At 38.4% G+C, this 24,355-nt stretch overlaps 1 protein-coding gene across 2 annotated transcripts; it reads right to left on the reverse strand.

Annotated features, from left to right (window-relative positions):
• Positions 1-7: 7 nt before the first annotated feature.
• On the reverse strand, positions 8-19,876 carry LOC149086456 (uncharacterized). 2 transcript variants are annotated; one of them, XM_089255579.1, is made up of 10 exons: positions 19,757-19,876; positions 16,762-16,892; positions 14,184-14,320; positions 12,909-13,093; positions 6,444-6,637; positions 4,754-4,939; positions 4,415-4,590; positions 3,026-3,162; positions 2,733-2,864; positions 8-633 (listed from the first exon to the last, which is right to left on the reverse strand). In XM_089255579.1, exons 2-10 carry the CDS (start codon positions 16,880-16,882, stop codon positions 546-548), a joined length of 1,356 nt encoding a protein of 451 aa, XP_089111705.1. In that variant the 5' UTR covers positions 16,883-16,892; positions 19,757-19,876; the 3' UTR covers positions 8-545. The 2 variants fall into 2 exon arrangements, with proteins under 2 accessions (XP_089111705.1, XP_089111695.1); XM_089255569.1 differs by lacking the exon at positions 19,757-19,876 and adding an exon at positions 17,143-17,405.
• Positions 19,877-24,355: the final 4,479 nt, after the last annotated feature.

Below are 24,355 nucleotides of genomic sequence, written 5' to 3' on the forward strand. Positions count from 1 at the left end.
AAGCCAATAGTCAATAACAATGTTTATTGAGTCTACGTTTAAGCGGGAATAAATTTCACTTTTCATGCATGGATATAAACCGTTACCGTAACATTTCACAACTCGGCGGAAACGTATAACTCCATTATGTACATATACCGTATAAATTTACACACACACACATTCATGAATTTTTCACATTAAAGAAAAAAATATGCATTGCAAATGATATAGGAGTTCGCAAAACGATAATCAAGAGTCAATTTCTTTGAAAATTCTCGTGATTCAAATTCGGACGTAAAATAAAAAAACATGAAATACAATCTCTCGTCCATTAAAATGAGAGAAACTCACACATTAAAAAAAGTAATAATAACAAAAAAATATTTTGCTCAGAAACATTGCACGGTGGCAATGATCAGTTGCGAAATAATCTATACAATCGCTTTGAGTGTACATATGTATGTACTATTTCTATACATCATCAAGAAGAGAAAAAAAAGATAAGAATATGTGTAGAAAATATGTAGATATATGCAGAAATTTTTTTTTGTTTTTTACTTCTTTTATCTGTTTCTCAGCATGGATTCTTTGACGGAGGCCTTGTATCTGGTGATGACTTCGTCTATGTCACCGTAACAGCCTTGTAAATGACTGGAAAATAGCACGTGGAAAAAAAAAACATTATCAGAAGACACAGAGATGACAACTACCGAACACGAAAGTTATTTCATCAACCACAAAATATATGCAGAGGCGTATTTACTGCTTTGCCGCTTTGGGTTACACAAATTTAACCGCTCTTCCCCCATTCTAATAATCGTGACTACTTATTCTTCGAATTTACCGCCCTCAGCAATACACGGCTTGGTCTCCCGCTTCTGTGAATATGCCTAAGCCACTCTTCTGGTCATTCACGTGCTTTCATACGCTCTAGGTCACGCTTCCGATCACTCACCGACCAGGTCCCTCCGTTTCTAGGTTTCTCTTTTGGTTATTCACGTGCTAGTACACGCTCTAGGTTAGGGCGTGACAAATCCCACGCGCGAGTTCAACATGGTGACTAGAAAATTGACATTTGTGTCTAAAATTTTATACGTTTGATTACTAAATTGCAGTGTTAGGACAACGCAAAATTTTTGGAAATTATATTAGTGTGTCTACCACACGGAAAAAGGTTACTGAGTACTGGACAAGCTTAAAAAAAGCCAATAATTTTTCTGGATAAAAAATGCTTGGCTCCAAAGAAATTTGATTTGAACCTAAATTGTTTTTTGATTTGTCAAGCCCTGCTCTAAGTCACTCACTGACCTGGTCCCTCACTCCCTAGGCAGTGTTTGATTTATGATTTTGCCGCTCTTCTCCAATTTTCTCGGCCACTCATTCCTCAAATTTGCCATATATACCATATATATATATATAATATATATATATGTGTGTGTGTGTGTGTGTGTGTGTGTGCCCCCCCCCCCTGTAAATACGCCATTGAATTATATGACAAAAAATAAAAAGTCATAACTTCGAATGGATATTTGATTACGTATACTGTTATTACATTCACTTGGAATGTTCTAGTTCAACTTTGATGTGACAGAGCCTCAGTAATTAAAGCCTGGGGCCCAATTAATTGAACTTTGATCAACTTGACTAATTGTTTTCTGAACAACAGCCTTGACTTTCATTATGAGGAACCTGAATTACATATACTATTTCATATTCATTTCTTAAGCTTCCGTATTTCGAGGTTAGTTTTTTCTAAGTGATTTATTGCATGCTTCCGGTATTCGGTTAAACACCGACGTAAAATGAAATTCAAGAAATTTGTTGTAATGTTCTTTTATACAGGGTGATGACTTAATTCCCCATTGGCCGTATTTCATTGGTGAACCGTTCATCCTAGAGGTGTATCTTCGCAGAGATATTTGAATTCGAAAATCGGAGGGAAGTTTGAAAAAAAACATAAAAAAACTAACGGCACAACGCTTCTTTCACTAATTTTTATGCTGTTTTCCCCCAATTTTCCTCCGATTTTGAAATCAATTATCTCGGCGAATTTCTCACTTAGAAACGTAAAAATTTTTTTGTTGGCCTCAAGAGAGACAGGGAAAAAACATTCCTGTTGAGTTTTTGAGGACACGGTGTCCATATAAAAGTTTTTCTTATTTTTATTTTAATAATTATTCAATCCCTTGCAACATGAATGACGCATCTGAGTTCCGCACGTTATTTAGATAATTCCTTTAATTGGAAGTATGCCTTTAGGATCAACAATTCGGCAGTAAAATGCGGTAAGGGGTAATTAAGTAATTACCCTGTATAACAGAGAATACTAGCGTATACTAGAAAGACGCAAGTAAGATATAGCTGACATTCCGAAGATTCAATTACAGTTTTGGAGAGTTGGAAAAATTTCATAAGGGCATGATTCTTAATAAGTGTTGTTTCTATTTTTTGAAAGAAAACAGCTCGAATCATTTACATTATTTTTAAAAGCAACAAAACTTTTTGAAGATTGTATGCATCAGCTTTCGTTGAATATTAAACACATTTTTCATTTTTTGCTGCTTTTAAATTTCAATAAAATAATGAAATATGACGATTGCACTTCGATAAAGCCCTATAGTTCAGTTATAACACTTTGTTGTACATTTTGAAGAAGCTAGAGCTTGGAGAGATAGTACGATTGAAAATTGTTTGATTAAAAAATATTTTCTGACACAAAGGGGGATGAATAATGTTTGAGAAATTCTTACCGATACACTTTAGTGGGATCGAATTGAGTCCTTCCGTGTAGAATTCTCCTGTTATTGAAGGCCACAAGATCTCCTGGTTTGAGGTTAAATTTGAACTCTGACTCGGGCTCTCTCATCTTTCGGCCGAACAAGCTGAAGTAAAAAGAACAAACGTGTGAGGGCAAAAAAAGGTATACATTATCGTTAAATTTTCAGACGAAAAATTATGGGACCGTGTTTTGGCCCATCGTATTTGACAGAAATTATGGTCATTAGAAAGAACCAAAGGAATGTGAAGGCTGGCGCATATTTACTGGTATGCTTCATAAAATGGTTGAACAGCATCAGGCGGACCTTCAAGTGGTGCCATGGTTCTTGTATTGTAATGTACTTCTTGAATATCTCCGTTTCTGTTGGCACAGATAACGTTCTGGTGATTCGAATATTCCATCTGTTTGAGGAAATAAAGCATTTTCTCATAAATATATAAATTCAATGTACAACAATTGTTTATGATGGTATAATCTACTTCATTTTTCTATTCCTAAGTCATTATGAAAAATAGTAAAAATTTAACTCCTACAGTAGGTTTGCTGATCTTTAGATAGCTGGGCCGTGGTTCATATCATGAAACAGTTAATTGGAACTTCCAATCAACTGCAGCAGTACGTCAAAAAGTTTTTTGTGGCCTTAACGACCTTTGCTTGATCGCCGACGATGTATAAAATTGCTTTTTCTGTATGGCTGTCTGTGTTTTTGTGTTCTCTATACAAATCTACAATTTTAGACCGATCGTCAAATTTTTAATATACATATCTCACCGATGCACCCCTGTCCCACCCCTAAGGGTATGCGCGTAAACTTCGTAAATCGGACGCCACCATCCTGCTCAGTACATGCTGTGGCAGGGCGAAACGGAAGTAAATCCAGAGTCGAGTGCCGGTGGAGAGTGATTCGAGGGGAACGTGCCCCCCCCCCCCAATGTCCGTCGTGTAGTTTTTGCCTATGGCTACAGAGCCAAAGCCGCTGACCCCAGGGCTTAGTGCAAAACATGCACCAAGCTGAAGTCTCACCCATCTGTCAATCTGGAAAGCCCAGCCTATCAACAGTAGGGTAAAACTAACCGATCTCACGACGGTAATTTTTTTTTAAATATATTCTCGGGCTTTATACTACTTTAATGCTAAAAAGGGCTCGATTTGAACTATAGGCTACTTTAAAAGTTCATCAGAACTCGGCAAATGCCCGAAATAGGCGAAAAACCGTCGGACAACAATGGTTCTTGGGCCTCAACTTTTGGAATGTTTAATTTGGTTACCGTGGTACATGTTTATCCCTTTACGATGGTTTGTCACTTCTCTTATGCTCCCAGTTTACAGAGAAAACAAGAAATGATAATTCAGGCAAGGTCGGTTATCACTGCTTGTTGAAAATATATTTTGTTGGTGTTCACGAGCCGAATTCGATTCAATACGGAATAGCCGAAGAGAACCTCTCAGCCGTGTGAATGCTATTCACGTTGAAAATGTCAGGCCACCTGCTTGCTACAACTACCAATTTTCAAAACATTGCCAGAATTGCATAACGACAAATTGCGTAAAACCCTTCAAAATATTAGCATAATTATTATGAGCGTCATTTGAAGTCGGTCCAAAAAAAAAGTAAGTAAACGGTTGAGGATTTCTTTCTTCTTTCTTTTATACCTGGTGACTGAAAATCTTGAAATTGACAGTAGTAGACGTCAGAGCGTGGTAAGAAGCTGGATGATGTTTCCTCAGCCATTTCGCAATGTAAAATCCATCGACGAAAAAAGATTGTCCGCCAACATCAGCGCCTTCGGATAACGCGTTCGCTTTGAGACAATGCAAAGCTTGAAGACCTAAAATAAACAACAACAATCCGTTTTTATTTTTTTTATGCCAAGTATGTGCAACCGAAGAACTCATAAAATGATCGATAAACATTCTCGCTTTATTTTTTGTTCAAATATACTTCCTCCATGAATAACTCGAACGTTTTATGTTTCAATATAACATACTAACCAGGTGATTTCTCCAAGTAATTCATGTCGGTGTGATGCTCCAAATACATTCCGGTGTAGGCCAAGTGGCTGGGATCTGTCTGCACTGGCTCGCACAGCACGTCGAATGATGTCCCCCATTTCGTCTTCTTGATGTAAGCGAATCTCTCGACGACATTGACGACTTCGTCTTTCTTACATGGTACGCCTGCAAACAAAAACATCCGTTTTCAAAACGGAAATTGGTCTAAAACAGCGGTTCCCAATCAGGGGTGCCTGGACGTCCAGGAATCCACGGCATTTTTACACGGAGTCCTCGTCCTAGTTGTATAATTATGAAAAAAAACCTTAATACAAGATATACAGAAGACTGGATGTTGTGAAGATATTATTTGAGATGTTAATTTTTTAAGGAAGGAAAAAACTCATCTCTGCCTCTACCTCTTGTATTAACAAGTGGAGAGCGACATTCATGTCATAAAAACCTTAATGACTGACTAACTGAGGTAGATACATTTTCTCAGGGCGTACCGAGTCTTTAAGACTCCCATAAGCTTTCATGTTCGATGTTGCTCCGTACGAGCTGGATGTATAAAAAAAACACACACACACACACACCTCAATGGTAAGTTGGAAAAAATAATATAAATAACTTACTTAAAAAGAAAAGTCTATATCGCGGAATTTTCAGGGGCCTTTAGATCAGACCAGGGAAATTTTATTGTATGGTTAGGGGAGGGTCTGGAAGTGGTGGATCCATGGAAGTGACCCACTATTGGGAACTTGAAGCACTTCAAAATCCCTAATGTGTGTGGATGCAAAGAAGAGGGGCGAGATAATGGAATCTATTACACTAGAACCAATGGACGAAACATAAGTGAAATTACCATTTTCGTTACTCGGAAACGAACCGTTCAAAATTAGTACCGCGGTAATTTCAAGACTCTGGGAAATTTCCGGTTTCAAAAATAAAATTAAAGTCGTTTAGAAGGGCCTCGTGCCCCACCTGGGGGAGATTGATGAGAAATTCATTTAGAAGGCTATCTTATTCTGGGGATTTTTTTAGGTTTTAGGAATGAAAGTGAAGCACATCATTGATATATTTTTATACCAAACCATGATTTAAAATGCCCGATATAATGAATGAAGGTTCAAGGAAGACTTTTAAGTGAAGGGATCTATACAAAATTACGTTTGCCCCCTCCCCCCACTGTAAAAAAAGAAAGGAAAGCCTAGTGTTATACTCATCAAATTATATAAAATATTTATTTTAATTTAGTATACAATCAGTTTTCGAAAGACAGATTGCCGCACTATTTGAACTCATAACAAGCATTCCTAAGAAACAAACGTTAAGTTCACAACACGTACACGCACATTCCACCATGTACCATACTCATTTGTTAGAAATTCCATAGCCTGCCACAATGTTTAATAGGGCAATTCGACATAAATCAACCAGAGTTTACGCCATCAAGCAGCAGCTATTCTTCCTGCTCATTCAGTCCACAGACTAAAGATAATAATATCACATGATAGGTCTGTAATTTAGCCAGCTCTCGTTCAATCAACACTGTAAGATTTCTAGCTCCAATATTATACTTCGTCTAAATGAAATTACTCCTATGGGATATCAGACATGTTTATGTGGAAATATTTGAAATGTAAATAGTAGTGAAGAGCGGTGGAAGAAAGAGAAAAAGAATGCAAACCTCTCATGATTGCGACGCCATATTTGTACAATATTTCGAGCCAGTCCTTGACGCCTTGCTCGGTGTTCATGACTTCGTCGTAAGTGATCTCTGGTTTAATGTTTTGGATCTTCTCCCGATTCCACGTTACCATTGGAGGAAGCTCGTTGTGCACCGATTTCTCGAGTTCGAAACCTTTGCCATACTTGTGCAACCTGCAAATATGACGGGGTGGGGGGGGGGGGCAGGCAATGTAGCAGGCCATCATGAGTTGGAAGAGTTTTTCTTACAATGTAAATTATAGAAACCAATTATAAAACATGTGTTAGTAAAATGAACCTCCGATTTCGCAATTGACCAATGTGAAGTATTGACAGAAATACTGGTATTTTAAAAAGATGTTGAATTCAACTCTCAAAGTGTATTTTTCTTTTGTGTGCAATTTACATTATAATTCATTCTTTTTTCTTTCATTTTTGATAAATTGTTTCATGCTTTTGACTACAAAAAACAAAAAAACACGAAGCAAAACTAAATTCTTAGGTTTGTAATAAGTTTTCTTCTACTTGATGCAACTATATTTTTTCGCTGATCTCTTCGTGGTTTTTAGAAATAATCGAGTTTCTCACCTCCGATATTTCCTACCCCTTCACAAACTTCCCAAAAAGGTTGGGAAATCATATTCCAGAACCCTGTTACTTAACCTCTTTTCTGCCCATAGCCCCCCTTTGCAACCATATTTTATTATTGTGGCTCCCACACCAATCCTCATATAGGAGCGAGACACTTTCTACTTACTGAACTGATTTTTTTTATAAAGTTTACGATGAACAAACATTTTGTCACTAGGGCTAGATCGACCCTAGTGGACTCCTGTTCAGTGAGGTAGGTCTCTTTTGTAGTGGTTCATTGCAGGACCGTCTTGACATACCATAGTACTCGGGTAAAGTGATGTTCTGGGGTCTCGTACTTCACTGAAAGTAATAATTTACTGTCGAAGATCCGAGCACGAGATCTCACCATGTAAGATTTCTAGGGACATTGGGACCCCGGACCATTTCTAATTGGCCCATGCGATAAAGTTGCCCTCTCATTCAATTTTCACCCGCGCCCTCTTAGAATATCCCAAAGGGGCTATATGGCCCTAGAATGAGAAACACTGCACTATAAAATTGCTGTAAGTATGTATTTATCACTGATACAGACAATTTCTCGCGGAACCTCAGATCAGAAACACGCTGCTCGTAAAAAAATAACCTTTCACCATTATATGCCAAATTGCTAAATATTTTTAATAACTTATGAGGATTTCGTGACTATCGCTCATAAGATTGTTGAATTTTCCCTGTTCCGGGTTTTGAGGTTGACGCTAATCGGGATTTTTTGTTAAATTGGTTGCTGTCGACGTAAATTGGGAACGTTTTACAACCCCCCCCCCCCACCTCCAAAAAAAAAAAATCCAATAATCTTATTGCAAATAACATACTTAGGGATCGATCTCTCAAATCAAATACGAATGACAAAAAATGAAAGGATCTTTCTTTAAACACCGAATTCAAAAATAAATTAATGGATTTAAATAGAAAATCTCCTGTAACTTTTTGTTTTTATAAATACGCAGTTTTCAACTTCAACGTGTTTTTTCTCTACATAATAAGATGACATGACGACTACTACGTCTTGTAAAAAGAACTCATCTCATGTAGCTGTGTATCAAACAATCTCTTAACGGTTTTCCCTAATAGTAATTTCATTTCACAATATTTTTCTTCTTCTTTCCCATCAATCTCTGACACATCAAGGTTATTCTTTACAACGTTATTGGTATCGGAATTATCGGTAATTTGTTTCTAACTGCTCATCTACCGAAAATTGTACATCAAATTGTTCTATCCTGTTTTCACACGAGCATTAAATCATAAATGCTCAATCCATGGCCCTCGGAGTCATCTGATGTGGCCCCGTGGCTTAAAACATTATTTTTTAGATTAACTAAGCAACACATTTCCCACATGACTTAAGTGACCTGCGGCGCACTCCTAGATCCTTGAGTGATCCGCGACATATTTACAGATCGTTTGAGTGACCTCCGGCACAGTTGAGAGTAATTTGCGACCCGCGGCACATTTACAGACCATTTAAGTGGCCTGCTGCACAGTTTCGGGACACTTGTTCCAGACTTTGTTACGAAGCTGGGCTACTACTACTAAACTACACATGCACATCGTCCATATTCCTCTGCGGAACTTCTAACGAATTGGTACGTGCATGTGTAATGAACATAACATGAAGTTTGTTTCTGTGTAATGCTTGTTATATGTAGTGCCGCCATCCGCAATAATTTTCTTCCAAGATATGAGTGAAATTTAATGATTGAATAATTGTCCCGTCGTAGGCGTGTCTCTGCGGCGACTTTTTAACGGGGAGATCGGCTCGCATTCGTGCCTCGAAGTTGGGAACCACAGAAAACCAACTTCGTCCGACCGCACGAAGCTTGGCTGGAAGAGATCTCGCCAACGGGACAAGTCTGGTGGCAGAGTTCTGGTGTTCATTCATTCAGTTTCATAGCAATTAAGCTGCCCGCGGCACGTATATAGATCACTCAAGTGACCCGCGATACATTTACAGATCACTTAAGTAACCTAGTTTTAGATAACTTAATTGAGTGACTCGCACATTCTCCTAATCTTTCAGCATCGTATTGGTTCCAAATCACTTAATTTGCCTTGGGAGAGCAATTTATTGTGTAAGTTCTCTCGTTGGATCTTCACGTATTTTATGGGACAGACCAGTTTTACTCATATTTTATTCGCGGATCTTGGGAGGCGATTGCGCCCCCGCCCCTCGCCACACACACACAAATCCGTGCCTGCCCGTTATACGTTTTCAAATCGATGGAGTGGCCCGCACAATGTCCTGACGGTTGAGCAACCCTTGTATTAAACCCTATTCTGGCGAGTCAGGTTATTTCAAATATCTCGTTGTTAGAAAATTCTAATGTTATAATAATAATAATATAGTTTTATATATAAAAAAGCTTCTAAATAATCCAACCTCACCACCCCCACTGCCACCAGGGCTGTCTTAAGAGCATCATGGGCCACCGGGCCAAGTGGTTTTTCTGAGGCCCTACCTTGTAAATTATAAAAAAATTTTAACCGGTTTTCATTTTTGTGAGTCCCCTGTTCTCTTGAGGCCCCTGGGCCGCGCCCATGCGTTAAGACTGCGCTGACTGCCACGGGTCTTTTTTCCTGGCAACCTTAATTACTACACGGTGTTTCTACTTAATTATTTCTGAATATAACCCCCTTCATACCCGAGCATTCATATTTCGAACTTTTCAATTTTTTTTTTGCATTTTTGATATTAAAAAAATGCATTACAAGCAAAAAAAAGGTCTACAAATCTTTATTTTTTCAAATATGTTTTCTTTGAGAAGAAAAAAACATATATAATTCACTTCGTTCAATTTTTTTCTCAACCAAGATGGTATGAAGGGTATATCCATCTTCACATACCAGAAATTTTTTCCAGAATTTTATTGACAAATTTTTTGTAACAAATCACACTTTTCCCTGGAAACCATCTTAAAAACACCCTAAAAGTTCAACTTTAAGTGCTGCCCTCTGATGAAAGCTCCCAAATGATGCAGAACATTCAGCGGTCATCGTTGAAATCAGCTGGCTTAGTTGCTTCCCCGATTCACCCTCAAGTCAAAATAGTGTTGTTTCCTCCCCAGTTTGATAAAAAGTATTTCGTTCTGATCCTCTAATTTCTTTTCTGTCCCCCCCCCCCTCCCCTTTTCTTTCCGTTCTACCGCCTCCAAGAAAGAAAAGAAGGACTTCATATCTTCAAATTTAGATATTTCTGCTAGAGTTTAGTCCAAATACGCGTGCCTATCACGAGCACCGTGGTACTGTTTAGAGCAGCGGTTCTCAACCGGTGCTCCGCGGAGTCCCAAGGGTTCCGTGTGCACATCCCAGGGGCTCCGCGGCGACTCGAGGAAAATAAAATGAATCGATTAATTTGACAGATAAGTAAATAAGGAAGGCCTACAAGGTTCTGCCATAAACATTATGCTCAAAAAAGGGCTCCTCGACTAAAACAGGGCTTCGCCATAGAAATTATATACTGAAAAGGGCTCCGCGAGTCAAAAACGGTTGAGAACCTCTGGTTTAGAGTATGTGCTTTCAATCTACGTGATTCTATACTCGCGTGATCGACATCGATCGCGTTTTAAGTACTATCATTTATTTGGTTATAGTTTAAGCATATTTACGGTTTCGAATAGCACTTTCAAATAGCATGCGATTCAAGAGCACTTCCAGATAAGACATGAAAGGCTGGAGAGGGGAAGGTTGTTGATGATGTCAATTCATATACAGTCAATTCGCGATAAGTCGAACTCCGATACCTCGAATATCCGTTTAAGTCGAAGTTTTCACTCATCCCCAGAACTTTTCCGTATTTTGGTGTATACAGTTTATTTAATTCGTTCCATTTAAACGAGTATCATGTATGCATAATACAGTAATTACCGTTTCCCTAATACGGTGCGAACGTCTAATTTATTTCTAAATCTTTTCATCCAATAATTAAATTTTCGTAAGTTAGAATAACTTATCTTTTCGAATTTCTTGATCTCTATTTGAGATGTTTTGCTTATAGGATATTCGTAAAAAGCACTGTTATTGCGATAAATCTTTATTTTTCCCACTCGGAAATCGGAATTTCCGATAAGTCGAACTAACGGTACGGCCGGCATTACACTATAAAAGTTTGTTAAAAGTTCATATATAAAACTTGAAAAATGCAACCAATAGGCGGATTAGTTACGTTTGCTCGAATGTAACATATGTGCTTATTGGTTACATGTTTCAAATTTCATAAAAGAATTTTATCAAACTTTTTAGTGTAATACCAGCCTAACTCGAGTTTTTATGCCGTCAGCTGCACATTCGACTTATCGAGATTTGACTGTATAGGCATATATTGGCTTCATCATTGACGCTAGAATCTCCTGTATTTTCAAAAGAATGAAGTGACCCACACTCTCCTAAATTTTGAGCACCTGATCAACATTTAGGCACCTTGATATAGGTGCTCCTTTGTTTTATGATCGGCATGCACCCCCCCCCCCCCGCTTTTGACTAAAAAATACCCCAGTTTTAAGATGTCTTACAAATGCGGGGGTGGGGGTTTCAGAAACTGAACTGGTATCTATCACCTTAAGATGAAACGACATTATCTCAGCAAGAGGATGAATAGGAACATCACACAAAATCACAGTTAAAAAAACTCTTGTATGTATCTTAAAAAGAGGTATGTAAAAACGGGGGCAACGGGTGTCTTATCTCACGACTTGAAGCATCGGGATTAGATGCGCAGCAGGTGTGTGTGTGAGAGAGGGTGTGGCTTTTGAGAACAACACATCTCCCACTCCATAATCCGCTTCCACAGCGCCCCGCAGATTTCCCCTGTTTTTTTATCAATCATAGACGAAAAAATTTAATCTGCTACCGAATAAATCACCGATGGGGGGAGGGGGGGTTTGACTGTTGCACGTGCACATTTTTGAAAGAAGGAAAGAGGTGAATACTGTATTTACTTATCACATTCTGAAGGATTGAACAACCGTCCTTTCAATGGACGTCACCCTGAATAAATGACTCTCCTACACTAATTCTCCCAGTGAAATTGCATTTTTGTTCACATTGTGAATACTCAGCCGGAACAAAGGTGAATTTATGGTTTGCCTGCTGTGGCACTGCACAAATTCTATCGCTCTTCCCCCATTCGTGACTCTTTCGCTCGCTCATTTTCCTTTTGAAACCGAACGATAGACCAAGGCTCTATCGCCAATTTCAGTTATTGCTCAGAAGATAGAGATCATGTAGGACTTCAAAAAAATTATTATTATTGGTCACTCACTGACCTAGTCGCTTGCTCTCTAGACAGAGGCGGATTTGCGGTTTTATCACCTGCGGGCCGTACATATTTTGCAGCCTTTTTCCCACTCTACTAATTTTCTCGACTTACATTATTCTCTATGGTAATCGTCCCGGACCACCAATTATTGACGTTATATCCGAGGTGTCGTTAAAACCGGGTTTGGCTGTATTTCCCAAAAATGCTTCATGTCTCTATTCAGCAGGTCTCGTGTCTTTCCCCCCCCCCCAACCCCGCTAAAAAAATTCTAATGAAAAATTCTATGTCATTCCGTCATTCCTCCCTCTTATTTGATTTTTACCTTTGTGACCCTCCCCAGAATATTCCAAGAGTCGCGAATTGAGTACAGTAAAACCTCTCTTTTGCGGACACCGGTGGGGCGAAGAGAGGTTTGAAATGCATACTTTTATTATACGGGGAAATTAGAATTTGGCCGTTAAAAAGGGGTGACCGCATCCGAGGGGGGTGTCCGTTAAGAGGGGTTTAACTGTATTTGAACCACTATCGCATCAAGATGCAGACGAAAAGCCATCTTACCACTTGGGATCGTAAGTGCTGACATGTTCTTGTCCATCCTTTTCTGGCCACACGATCATGAGCAGTCCGTTTTCAGTCAGCCTATAAGACTTCGGCTTTATGTTTATATTTAAACTAACGGTGTCGATGATTTTCTGCCTGTTCTCGGGATGAACGCATTTTCCACAATGACAATTGTCCCGCAGCTGCAACGACAAAAAAATCGTGTTACAGAAATGTACGAAAACACAGTAAAAGTCCAATACAACGAGTACGGCTTAAAACGAAAATCTCGCTATAAGGTGTGATTTGCAAATGATTGCCAATGTTAAAGATACAAAAAAATATTATAGTATAGCGAGTTGAAAATCAGGAAGCATTCGCTATAAACATCACGTTTTCCCCGTGTGGATATAGGGCTCTCTTTCTCTCTCTCTCTTCACGCCTATACTTTACACATGGAATGCGGGATTATTTTATTCGACTTTCCCAGTGACTTTCACAGAACCGAAACTTACAGTTTAAAGTCGTTTCCGAATTACTGAAAAAATTTCACCAAAAAAACTTTTCAATTACCTGAAATTTTGACGAGTCCATACATCCATCCATGGAAGTGAGCAGTGATATAATAATAAAGAATTTTAATTGTTCGGAAAGGTGACTGAGGGCGGTATTCACCGACATGGTTTAAGCTATAGTTACAATTTTTTGATAAGAGATCGGCACGGATTGGTTAAATTCAAGGTTTTAACCAATCTATGTTGATCTCTTATCCAAAAATTGTAACTACAGGTTTAAACCATGTCGGTGAATACGGCCCTAAATCGCTTTGATAATACGAAATTCTATGCAAAAAAATGTCCCTTAATCAACTGTGAGAGACCGAAAATCAATTTCATCACTAGTTCTGTTCATTTGTTAATCACGCCCCCCCCCCACACACACACATCGTAGAACCGGGCCCCTAGACGAGCCCCTTTGTGCCCCCCCCCCGTATAATGATTTTATAGCGTAAAAAACAAAAATGATAAGATTTGTGCCGGCCCCAGGCTGGATGGAGCCTTGTCAGCCCCACACCCTTGGGGAGGACTATGTCGTTAATATTAGAACGAAATGATCTAAAAGACGTTTTAATGTAGATGAAGTAGCAATTTTCAACAACTTTATAACGTAGCAAATCTGACTGATTTTCGAGATTAAGTGGAAAAAGATAAATTATTTCTTATTATCGAAAATTTCACCTCAACATTTTCGGATAATACCTACTAGTTCTATATAAATTGACTATTGGCTTACCCATATGTACTGGAAATCCGATTCGAGATGATCCTGAAAACCGACTGACAGAGACTGATGAGATGTCGGAAATGTTTTCACAATGGAACAGCCATCAGGCGCAGTCTTCGGATGCACATAAGCCGACGCCGAAGTGCCTGTGGAAATTTAAAATTAATAATAAAATCAATTGGTATTTTTTGATTTAACATCTAAAGTTTCATTCTGCTCCAGAAAATAATTAAGTATCGGAATTTCGATCCCTCGGTGAGAAAATTAAGAAGAAATGTTGAGTTAACATCGATCTCTCTATCCATATAACACATAGTATACGAGAAACAGAGCCGGGCTCAACTATTTTGTGGCACGGTGCAGAAAATTTTCGAAGTCCTTTACAAAATCTTAGGCCTGGTATACACATTAGCAAGAAGGGGCACATTTGACGAAGGCAATATCATTTAGATATCGTGAAAATTCAAATCACACACACCTTCAGTGACTGACAACGCATCTTTGACCTCAGTAGTGCCTCCCCCCCCACACTCGTACTTCGCCCGGGTAAGGCGACTTGATAAGGGTCCGGGATATAGCCCCTATTGTAGTGGCTATAGCCCGGGGCATACACGCTTAGCCGACTTCCGGGATGTCAGCTGATGTGGCACGTGACCTCAAGCATAATTTTGTGAAAATGAACTGAGTAGATTTCCAGATCACTTAAGTGACCCTCGGTGCAGTGCCACATCACTTGAGTGACCCATGACATATTACCGGATACTTGAGTGACCCGCGACTAGGATTTCTCTCCTTGAAATGCAACGGAGATTCCCCGGGAATCTGAAGTTATTTCCCCGAATCCCGAAGAATTAGATTGAACCAGATCATATTTCTGTACTGAATTAGAGATGCTCTAGAAATTTTTATCACTAAAAGCATGCGTTTTAAAAGCTGCAATGAATAAATTTGAATAAAATTAATCGTATTAATAGATAAATTATTAATATAATGTGAATTACACACATTATATTTAACCCTTCAGGTGCTATTGACGAGATCGGTTCCCTTTCTTTTGAGTCATTTGTGAATTCATTTATTAACCCTCTAAGCAGCACAATAACGAGATATCTCGTCTCCTCGAAAGTCTCATGTTTTAACATTGACAAGTCCAGATATTTTGTAACGTTGATTTCTCAATGAAACATTCTTCCCTATACCTCTTAGTTTGCAACTCCTGAAAATCGGAAGAAAGCTCGCTTCATTAAAAGAAGATATGCCATTTTGAAGGAGGGGGAGGGAGGGTTGAGGATATAGTATTTTAGACTCAAAGTACTATTGGCACTCCGCGAGATACATACGCCGCCCTCCCAGACACATTGGCCTGTTTTGGAGTCGAGCTTTCAGTTAAAATAGAACAAATTATTTCTACAAATCGATGTATTAGTTATTCAAGTTCTTTTAATAAAAAATTAATTAAACACATAATCATTAATAACATTAATTATAAACTTTAAATATTAATAATTTGTTAACAAAAACTTCATCGCTTATCAAATGCTTCTGAATTTGCTTAAATTGCTCTTATGTTTGCGACAACCGTTCCCGGGATCGAGCACTCTAAGTCCGGGAAACGTTAATCCCTACCCGCGACAAACTCAGATCAATGGAGGTGACCTGCGGCACATTCCCAGATCACTTAAGTGGCTCGCGGCACATTTACAGACCACTTATATAACCTTAGACTACTCGGCCACGTTACCATTTAAATAATCTGAGGCACTATTCCACATCACTTTTAACTAAGTGGTCCGCACTCTCCTTATTTGAAAGAAGAGTGCGGGTCCTTGGCCTAGGGCCTCAAGACAGAGTCCAACCCTGGCATCGTGCGCAGTGTTATTATTAATAAAGCATATATGGAGTTTACAAGACATATAACAAGGTTTTTAATTAATGAAATATCTGTAAATTAATGAAATTTCAATAGGAGGGTTGCAAAATCTTGGGGGGGGGGGGGAGAGTCTCAAACACGGCCGTAACTAGGGGAGGGCAGAGGGGTGGGGTGTCCCGGGCGCTAGGCAAGAAAGGGCGCCGAGTTCATTCTTTTTCAGTTCAAAATTACATTGAGGTTAGTGACAAAATGAATACTGCCCCGGGTGACAGACTACATTTTCGTTCTTAGTTGTGGCCCTGCTGGGCTGAAACCCCATATTTCCATAGGAGAAAATATTAGCGGCCGATTACACCTATGGTGGTCAATGATTTTATATAAAATTCCCTTTAGCCACTATAATATTTTATGCTCCTATGAGGCTGCCATGGCCCCCCCACATACTAGATCGGGGCCCCTAGGCTGAGATCTTTGTCGCGCCCCAGGACCATACGTTTCACGGACCCTTCCACATTGAATTTATAGCATGAAAAAAACAAAAAAAAATGATAATTGCCCGGGCCCTGTCTGCCCCGATCTTGTGGGGACCATGGAAGCTGCACCCATCGCACATGCAAAAGAAAATACTACATTGTTGTTGTTTTTTTTTGTACACTACACGGAAAAAATGTTTTCTCGAAATTTTCGCCGATGATTGATAATATGATTATGACTTACTTCTCTGAAGGTTCCTCAGGAATGTCAGGTTGTTAGTTACCGTTCTACTGGAGCTGCTGCGAGCCGCGTGCCTGACGCCGAGGCGACACAAATTATAAAAAGTCTTGACGCTCACATCCATCGCGTACACTCTATTAAAATAATTATATTCCATTAAATAAATATCGCTATAAATAAATCGATCAAACATTATTACTTTTTTTAAAAATAGAAGCAAATAAACATGAATAAATGATATCCTAATGCGGTAGTAATTTATATTTTTTTCGAAAAAATGATTTTGCGCAAAGAAAAAGAAGTAAAAGCTAATATTGGGTCTACACACATTATCAGGAATTTTCTCTTTTATTTTAGAATTTTTGATACTTTCTCACCACTCACCTGAATATTTGGTCTTTGATTCGGGCTGAACAGAACTCACGCCGGCAAACTGATGGAGATGCCGAATTTTCAGGGTGAATGAGATGCAAAGCTTAGGGCTGCTCCACTTTTTAACAAGAAATTATCAGGCCCGAGCGCCGTACATGTTTCACTATCTTATCGTAATGGTGATGATGGAATTGAGCGAAAAACCTTCCTTATCTTATCGGAGTTTTTCCGTGTTTTCTTTTCTTCTCATCCCAGAAGATAAACGCGTCAAATAACACACCCTCCTCTCCATGTTTCATTGATAGTGATACATGGCCGGCCCTCCTCCTCCACACGCGTCCAGTACGTGGTTGGTCAACCCGACCAACAACATCATGTCAAAGATAATCTCTTTCTCTGAATTTTTCAATTGAAGATCTCAAGGCATTATGAAGACATTTGAAAACAGGAAAAGGAGTCTCGATTCATGATGCGGAAAACCTTTTATAAGATGAATTTGGAGGAGGGGGATTGATTTTTATCATTTTATTTCCTCTTCTTATTTTTTCAATTTTTATATTTTAGAGATTTCAACCGGAAAAATTCTTTGCTGTACGTTATATCCCTGTCCATAGAAACTACATTGAAAATTAGAATCTCTCAATGTCATTTAAAAAATTGGAGTGATTTCATAAAAGATAAATATATTTTTTAAATTAATCACATCCATCAAAAACGCATCCAAAGGCTACGTCTAAACCTAAATACTCTGCCCGTCACCTCCTCTACCCGTGTTCTCTCCTATGCATGTAACATTTGGGAACCTCGTAAACTCACCAACATTGGCGTACGCAAAAGGGGGGAAGGGGGGTTAAGGTTCTACCCCCCCCCCCCCGGGCCAAGATTATAGTGTTATTTTGCATGAAAAAACGTAACTCCCCCCCTCAGAAGGGGAAAAAAATCTGCAATCCCCCTGGAGAAAATTCTGCATACTATGCTCAACAATATATTGGCAATTTAAAATCCCATTCAAAATAAATCCAACCGTTTCATTTTAAACTGCTGGTATTTCTCTATCCCCTGGCTCGATAAACATACGTATTACCCATGTTTATCAAGCATATTATTACGTAAGAAATACGAAATTCACGGATAATGGAAAAAATTCATTGTATGTGAAAATTTGTAACATCCGTGTTCGTTATAAGCGAATCTAACTGAACAGACTCTTTTCAAATCTAGTTTCTTTCCTCGAGCGATAACCGATTGGAACAAGTCCCAACGAAATCATAGGCAGTTCTACGATTTCTTATTTCATCCACAATATCAATCATACCCTATGTCGAATTTCACCACCGCGTTCTCTTGTACAGGCCTCGGCGAAGCAAATATTGTATTAAAATCAAACATTCCAAAAAAATTACCCATTAAAAAGGAAAATGAAGATATCCCCCCCCCCCCTCCCCTACACGAATGAGAAAGAGTCTTTTCTGACATTTCTCGGTATTTTTTTTTTAACATCTGACCATGTATTCAAAATTAGTTTCACAGAAGGAAAACTATCTTAGCATGGCCAACTACCTGTTTCATTTTTGGATGGAATTACACCAAGTTATTGCATACTATGCAATAGGTAGCTTCGACAAAATGTTACATTCAACATACACAATGCTAATAAAATATTTAAATCTCTTGCTGGGATCACACTATAAAAGTTTTCTAAAAGTTCTTTTATAAAATTTGAAAAATTCAACCAATAAGATTATCGCTTGCATTTGCACAAATTTAACCTATGAGCTTTATTTTGGTTGGGTTTTTTCAAAGTTTATAAAAGATTTTTTATCAAACTTTTATAGTGTAATCCCGGTTTTAGGCCGTAATTACACTATAAAAGCTTGAGAAAAGTTCATTTACAAAACTTGAAGAATTCAACCAGTGAGTGCACCGATTACATTCACTCAAATGTAACCGATGCGCTTATCGGTTACATTTTTCAAGTTTGATAAATGAACTTTTCTCAAACTTTTACAGTGTAATCCCAGTCTTGGGCCGGAATTACACTATAAAAGTTAAAATAAAAAATCTTTTATAAACCTTGAAAAATCGAACCAATAAGCATGTGCCACTTCTTGTCTTAGGCAAATTTTTGTATTTTTCATTATGTTTTTGTGGCAATCAACTGGCATTATCTAGTATCTCCTTGCATCGGAGTTCAGTCTGGCTCCGACCATCGACTAACATGTGCTAAAAATCTCTCTTCTATTTCTGTACATTAAAATAAGTTTTAAAAAGAATGGAGTCACATGACTCAATCTATTTCCAAAATAATGAAACGTCTACCAGTACTCGCTTTAATATAAGTGTATCAGTTATATTCAAGCGAAAGTAACCATAAGGCTTATTGCTTTTTTTTTTCTAACTTTTATAAAACATATTTTATCGAACTTTTATAGCGCAATCCCGGTCTTAATCAAACTTATATTACGCCCAGACTCGGTGCGAATCTTCATGAAAGTCGCATTCGCTAAAGAAATGCAATGTTTTGAGAGACGAGGAACGTGTCTTCTGGTCAGTTTCGTTTGAATGAACTGATCAGCTCAAGACACCGATTCTTCAACTAATTAATACGAATATAGTTCAATCATACTTATCATAACAGTGGGGACACGGTCCTAGTGGCTTCAGAAAACTTTTAGTCTTTCAGAAATTCTTCGTTTGAATTAGAAACCTTTACATCAGAAGTCTTGCAATAAGAAGCTAATGCCAAGTAAGAGTATACGCGATATTCCTTAAATTCAATTAGAAGTAATTACGGTAATCCATTTCCCGTTTAGAGTAAACGACGGTGGTTTTTAATATTATTTTCCTCACTATTCTCTGAAATAACACGAGGGGAAAAAAGTATCATCGAGGAGAAAAAACTGTAATTTTTTCCATGAGAATAAAACTATGGGTCTCCGGCAAAGAATTCATTCAAACGCATTTGAGTAAATTTTGAGCAACATGAATATTCCTGTGCACGTTATTACTATTATTCTGAAACTTATTTAAAACCAAGATTGTAGATGCCATTGATGAATCTTTTATGTTTGTCAAACAGAGATCCTGAACCCATGATGATGTTAAATGACTTTCGGAATTTCGAAAGTACTAATTCGATTTCTTCTCGCCGGGGCATATAAAAATATCGACCGGCCATCTATTTTTTCCGACCACATGGTCGACACGGGTATATAATTTTTTTATTTCATCAACGATAACACAAGTATTCCTGTTTACGTGCGTGAAATTCCATAGAAATACTTTCTTTGGTAGCCATGATACGAATGTGCAGTGACATATTTTCACCATCGTACTGTAATAGAGAAGAGTGGTGCAAATACGCCACTCTCTGAGCAATTCCGCCACCCCATTCTACTGGCTCTCGTGTTGTTGCTAGGAGCGAGCGAGTTAGGCACTGTCCTAGAGGGAGACGCGGGAAGCTTCAGTCAGTACCGCCATTGCACCTGTTGCTTCTAGTGCGTGTGGGCTGTTTGCAAATAAGTAAATTTTCCTCATTGTTCTACAGTTTTCCCTATCTGTTCAACTTGCGACATTCGTGAAAAGATGAGCGTTTTCTAGTTCTGCGAGAATATAAAGAAATAGTGCACATTATCAGGTACTTGGTACGAAAATTTCATTTATTTTCGTCCAGTACTTTGTCAGCTGTAGGGTCCAAACTACAATAATGTCTTAATGGGGTGATTCCGCCACTCCAATGTAGGACAATTCTGCCATGTAGCGGTATTGCTCTAATCCAGCCAGTAGTTATTGAAGATAAGAATGTTGCTTCTGAAACGGCAGATTCCACCGTAACCAGTGCAAGTCCTTCAGTATCAGAAGACTTGTAAGCTAATCCTCAACCAGGCACAACTTCGGAAAGATAATTTAAAAAAAAAACAATTGAAGAGCTCTCACCAGTGCTAGCAAAAGACCCTGGACCCAAAACCAAACTGGTACCCCAAACCATGGCAGAATTGCCCCACTATATGGGGCAAATACGCCACTTTGCACAAATTTTTTCTTTTTTATGTATCTTAAAAGAATTGTTTTCTTCAAAAATAACAAAGGTATAGAACTTTTGCCGCTGTGGTGGCCGAGTGGTTATAGTGACGGACTCGCGATGCGAGGATCCGGGTTCGAACCCCACAGTGGTGGTCGGCTGAAGTTGGTTTTCTGTGGTTCCCAACTTCAAGGCGCAAATGCGAGCCGATCTCCATGTTAAAAAGTCTCGCCACAGAGAGCAACAGTCCTACAACGATAAATCATTCAATCATAACACTTCACTCATAGTTTGAAAAACTGGTGGCAGATGGCAGCACTACACATAACAAGCATTACAGAGAAACAAAGAAACAAACTTCACGTCAGGTTTCACTACACGTACACGCACATTCCCGCATGTACCGATTCGTTGAGGGTTCCACGGGGGGGGGAGTGTGTGGGCGGGGTGCATGTGTGGTGTAGCAGTAGTGGGTAGTTCCACAGTATATTCCGTTTCTATTCCACAGTATGTAAAGTGTCCGGAAGGGATAAAATTTCTGCGATCGATTCTGAAATTGTAGAAAACATTCATACACATTTCTCTTCGGTAACAAGAATATTTGAAAAATATCCTTCACAAAAATATGGGGTACCCTCTGCCATCTACCAAGTAAAAACTAAACTATCTGTTATAATTTTTCAGGTAAAGTTGGTTGTTAGTTTCGAATTGGTACGGAGCACGAAAACGAACAAAATGTGTTATACTATACATTATTTGCTTTTATGCTGCATACATAAATTTCATGCGCCAAAATACTGGTTAATATGTTTTTATGTTTGCCCTTATAAAAATGTACATGGACAAGCAAATCATCTTTCCCTCGTTTCTTTGCCCATTCCCAACTTTCTCCGATTTTTTAGTTCAAATATCTCATCGATTTAAAAACATGGAATTTTTTTTACCCTCAGGAGAGACAGGGCAACAACTTTCTAATCGGGTTTTGAGGATAGGGTGTCCGTATAATAGGGCCATAACTAGGATTTTTACAGACCGGGCAAACATGATTCAGCCGTGAGGGGACAAGCATTATTTTGCCACCCCACAACTTTAAAATTTGATAATTTCGTAACGGTGTTCTTTGTTACTACCTAAAACTACCACCCAGGGCAGTTGCCCCCCCCCCTCCCCGCTCTCCTCTAGTTACAGCCCCGCGTATAATTTCCTTTTTTTCATCTTAATAGTTATACAACCCTTTGCAACATGAATGATGTATCCAAGTTGTACTCGTTATTTTGATACATTTTTAATTGAAAGTATGTTTGTAAGATCAACGGTTCGCCCGTAAAATGCTGCAAGGAGAATTATGGGGTAAGATTATAGCGATATTTGACGTGTAAAATAATTTTTCCCCTTTTTCTAATACCTTGATGATTTCTATTCAGCTTTGACAGTGTAAACTTTGTTTTTGGACATTTTTATACAAAAATAAAGATTCATTGCAGGGGAAAGGAAAAAAAAACAGAGGGGGGAGACAAATTTTAAGTTGGAAAAAACCACCGTTATGAAATCATCGAATTTTACAGTGGTCAGGACGGTTAAATCATGTTTGCATGCTTTCTTGCCCCCCCCCCCCCCCAAATCCTAGTTACGGCCTTATCCGGGGCCTTCGTGGTGTTCGTTTCTCCCTTCTTATTTCTTTTTAAGGTAAGAAGGGAAAAATCACGAAGCCCCCCACCCCCCAATCTAGACCGAGTAAAGGCAACTGCCCCCTTCCCGTTTGTGCGAATAGGGCAGTGGTTCTTAACCTTTTTCCCGTTTCTCACCCTTAGCGGAATATGATTTGACTCCCCGCAGCCCCTTGATTAATGCATTTACTATTCGTTACAAAATTTGGTTTTTTGCAATTAATTGTATTAATTAATTTTTTTTCAAATTCTTCCACATACATTATTGTAAAATTCTTTTTTGGCTTTTTCGAACGTTGATTCAGAAATTAAACTGAAAAAAACTATTTTTTTAACATGTTATTTGAAAATTGAGAAGAAATTTATTTAATGAATTCTGTATGATTTTTCTCTTATTGATTTCAGCCCCAAAACAAAATACACACTTGTTTGACACTTGATTAAACTTCTTGACATTTTTTCCAAGTCATGCTCATGATGGTATCAAATCTGAGCGCAGCATGACGTTAACAAGAGTTACGAATTTAAACACACCGCAAAATACTTCGAGCAATAATGGGATCTTCCCTCAATCGAAATGAAAAGCAGGTACGATCGCTTACCGGAAAAAAAACCACTGCAGTGAATTTCGAGACACATTTCTGTGTGAAAATGTTAGTAGGCTCCATATTTTTTAAAGAATCGCAAAAATTTCTCATCATTTCAATTTTCCTGAATATATGGTTGGCATGTTATGTCTTTTTTTTCCCATCTCGCACTCCGAAAAATCTTTCGCCGCACCCCTGGTCAAGAACCACGGTCGGAAAGGCAAAAAGAGCTAAATTATTTCTTCGCGGGGCCCAAATATCAGTAAAAAATACGGTAAATAAAATTAATTAGAATATGTTTGGCTGATGCTGACGTAATTTCTGCATAGCTATCATTGCATTGAAATAATAATTCTATTTCATCTACATTATTATATTTACTGACCTCACGTCCTATAGCGTATTTAAAAAAGAGGGGGGGGAAAAAAGGATATATTTTCGAAATTGTTTCGTAGGCCCGAGTTAGTGCATCTCCATGCTTTACATTGTTGAAGTACGTATTCCAATTCATTGTATAACAACCATAACTTCGATTCTGACGAACTTTTTTCTCCTCTTGACTGAACTGAACGCATTCCTAATTTTCCTCTTCAACGACTTTAAAATCTAAGCAAATGGTTCGGAAATGTTCTTCTTTTCTTAAATCCAGAATTCACTAATCTTTATCATGTCTGTAATATTGAGACACTAAATATTCTGCGAGCTTCTATCTAATCAGTGGTTAACTTTGCTCACGCAACGTATTTACTAGAAATACTTGGACTCTCCGTGTAGTGCAAACCATCAACATTAGGAAAATGTTTCATCAACCGAAGTATTCAACTTGAAACTAACAGAGTAAATAGGATTTCATTTTTTTGTTTGAGAATTCTGGAGAAAATGTATTGCCCTCCCATTACAACTGTTGCAATGGGGGGGGGGGGGGGTTCGTATGAAATAGGTATATAAAT

The sequence above is a fragment of the Pholcus phalangioides genome, unplaced genomic scaffold (assembly GCF_987345545.1).
Source record: "Pholcus phalangioides strain wild (caught in Gottingen) unplaced genomic scaffold, Ppha-v1.0 ptg000004l_1, whole genome shotgun sequence".
Taxonomy (NCBI): domain Eukaryota; kingdom Metazoa; phylum Arthropoda; class Arachnida; order Araneae; family Pholcidae; genus Pholcus; species Pholcus phalangioides.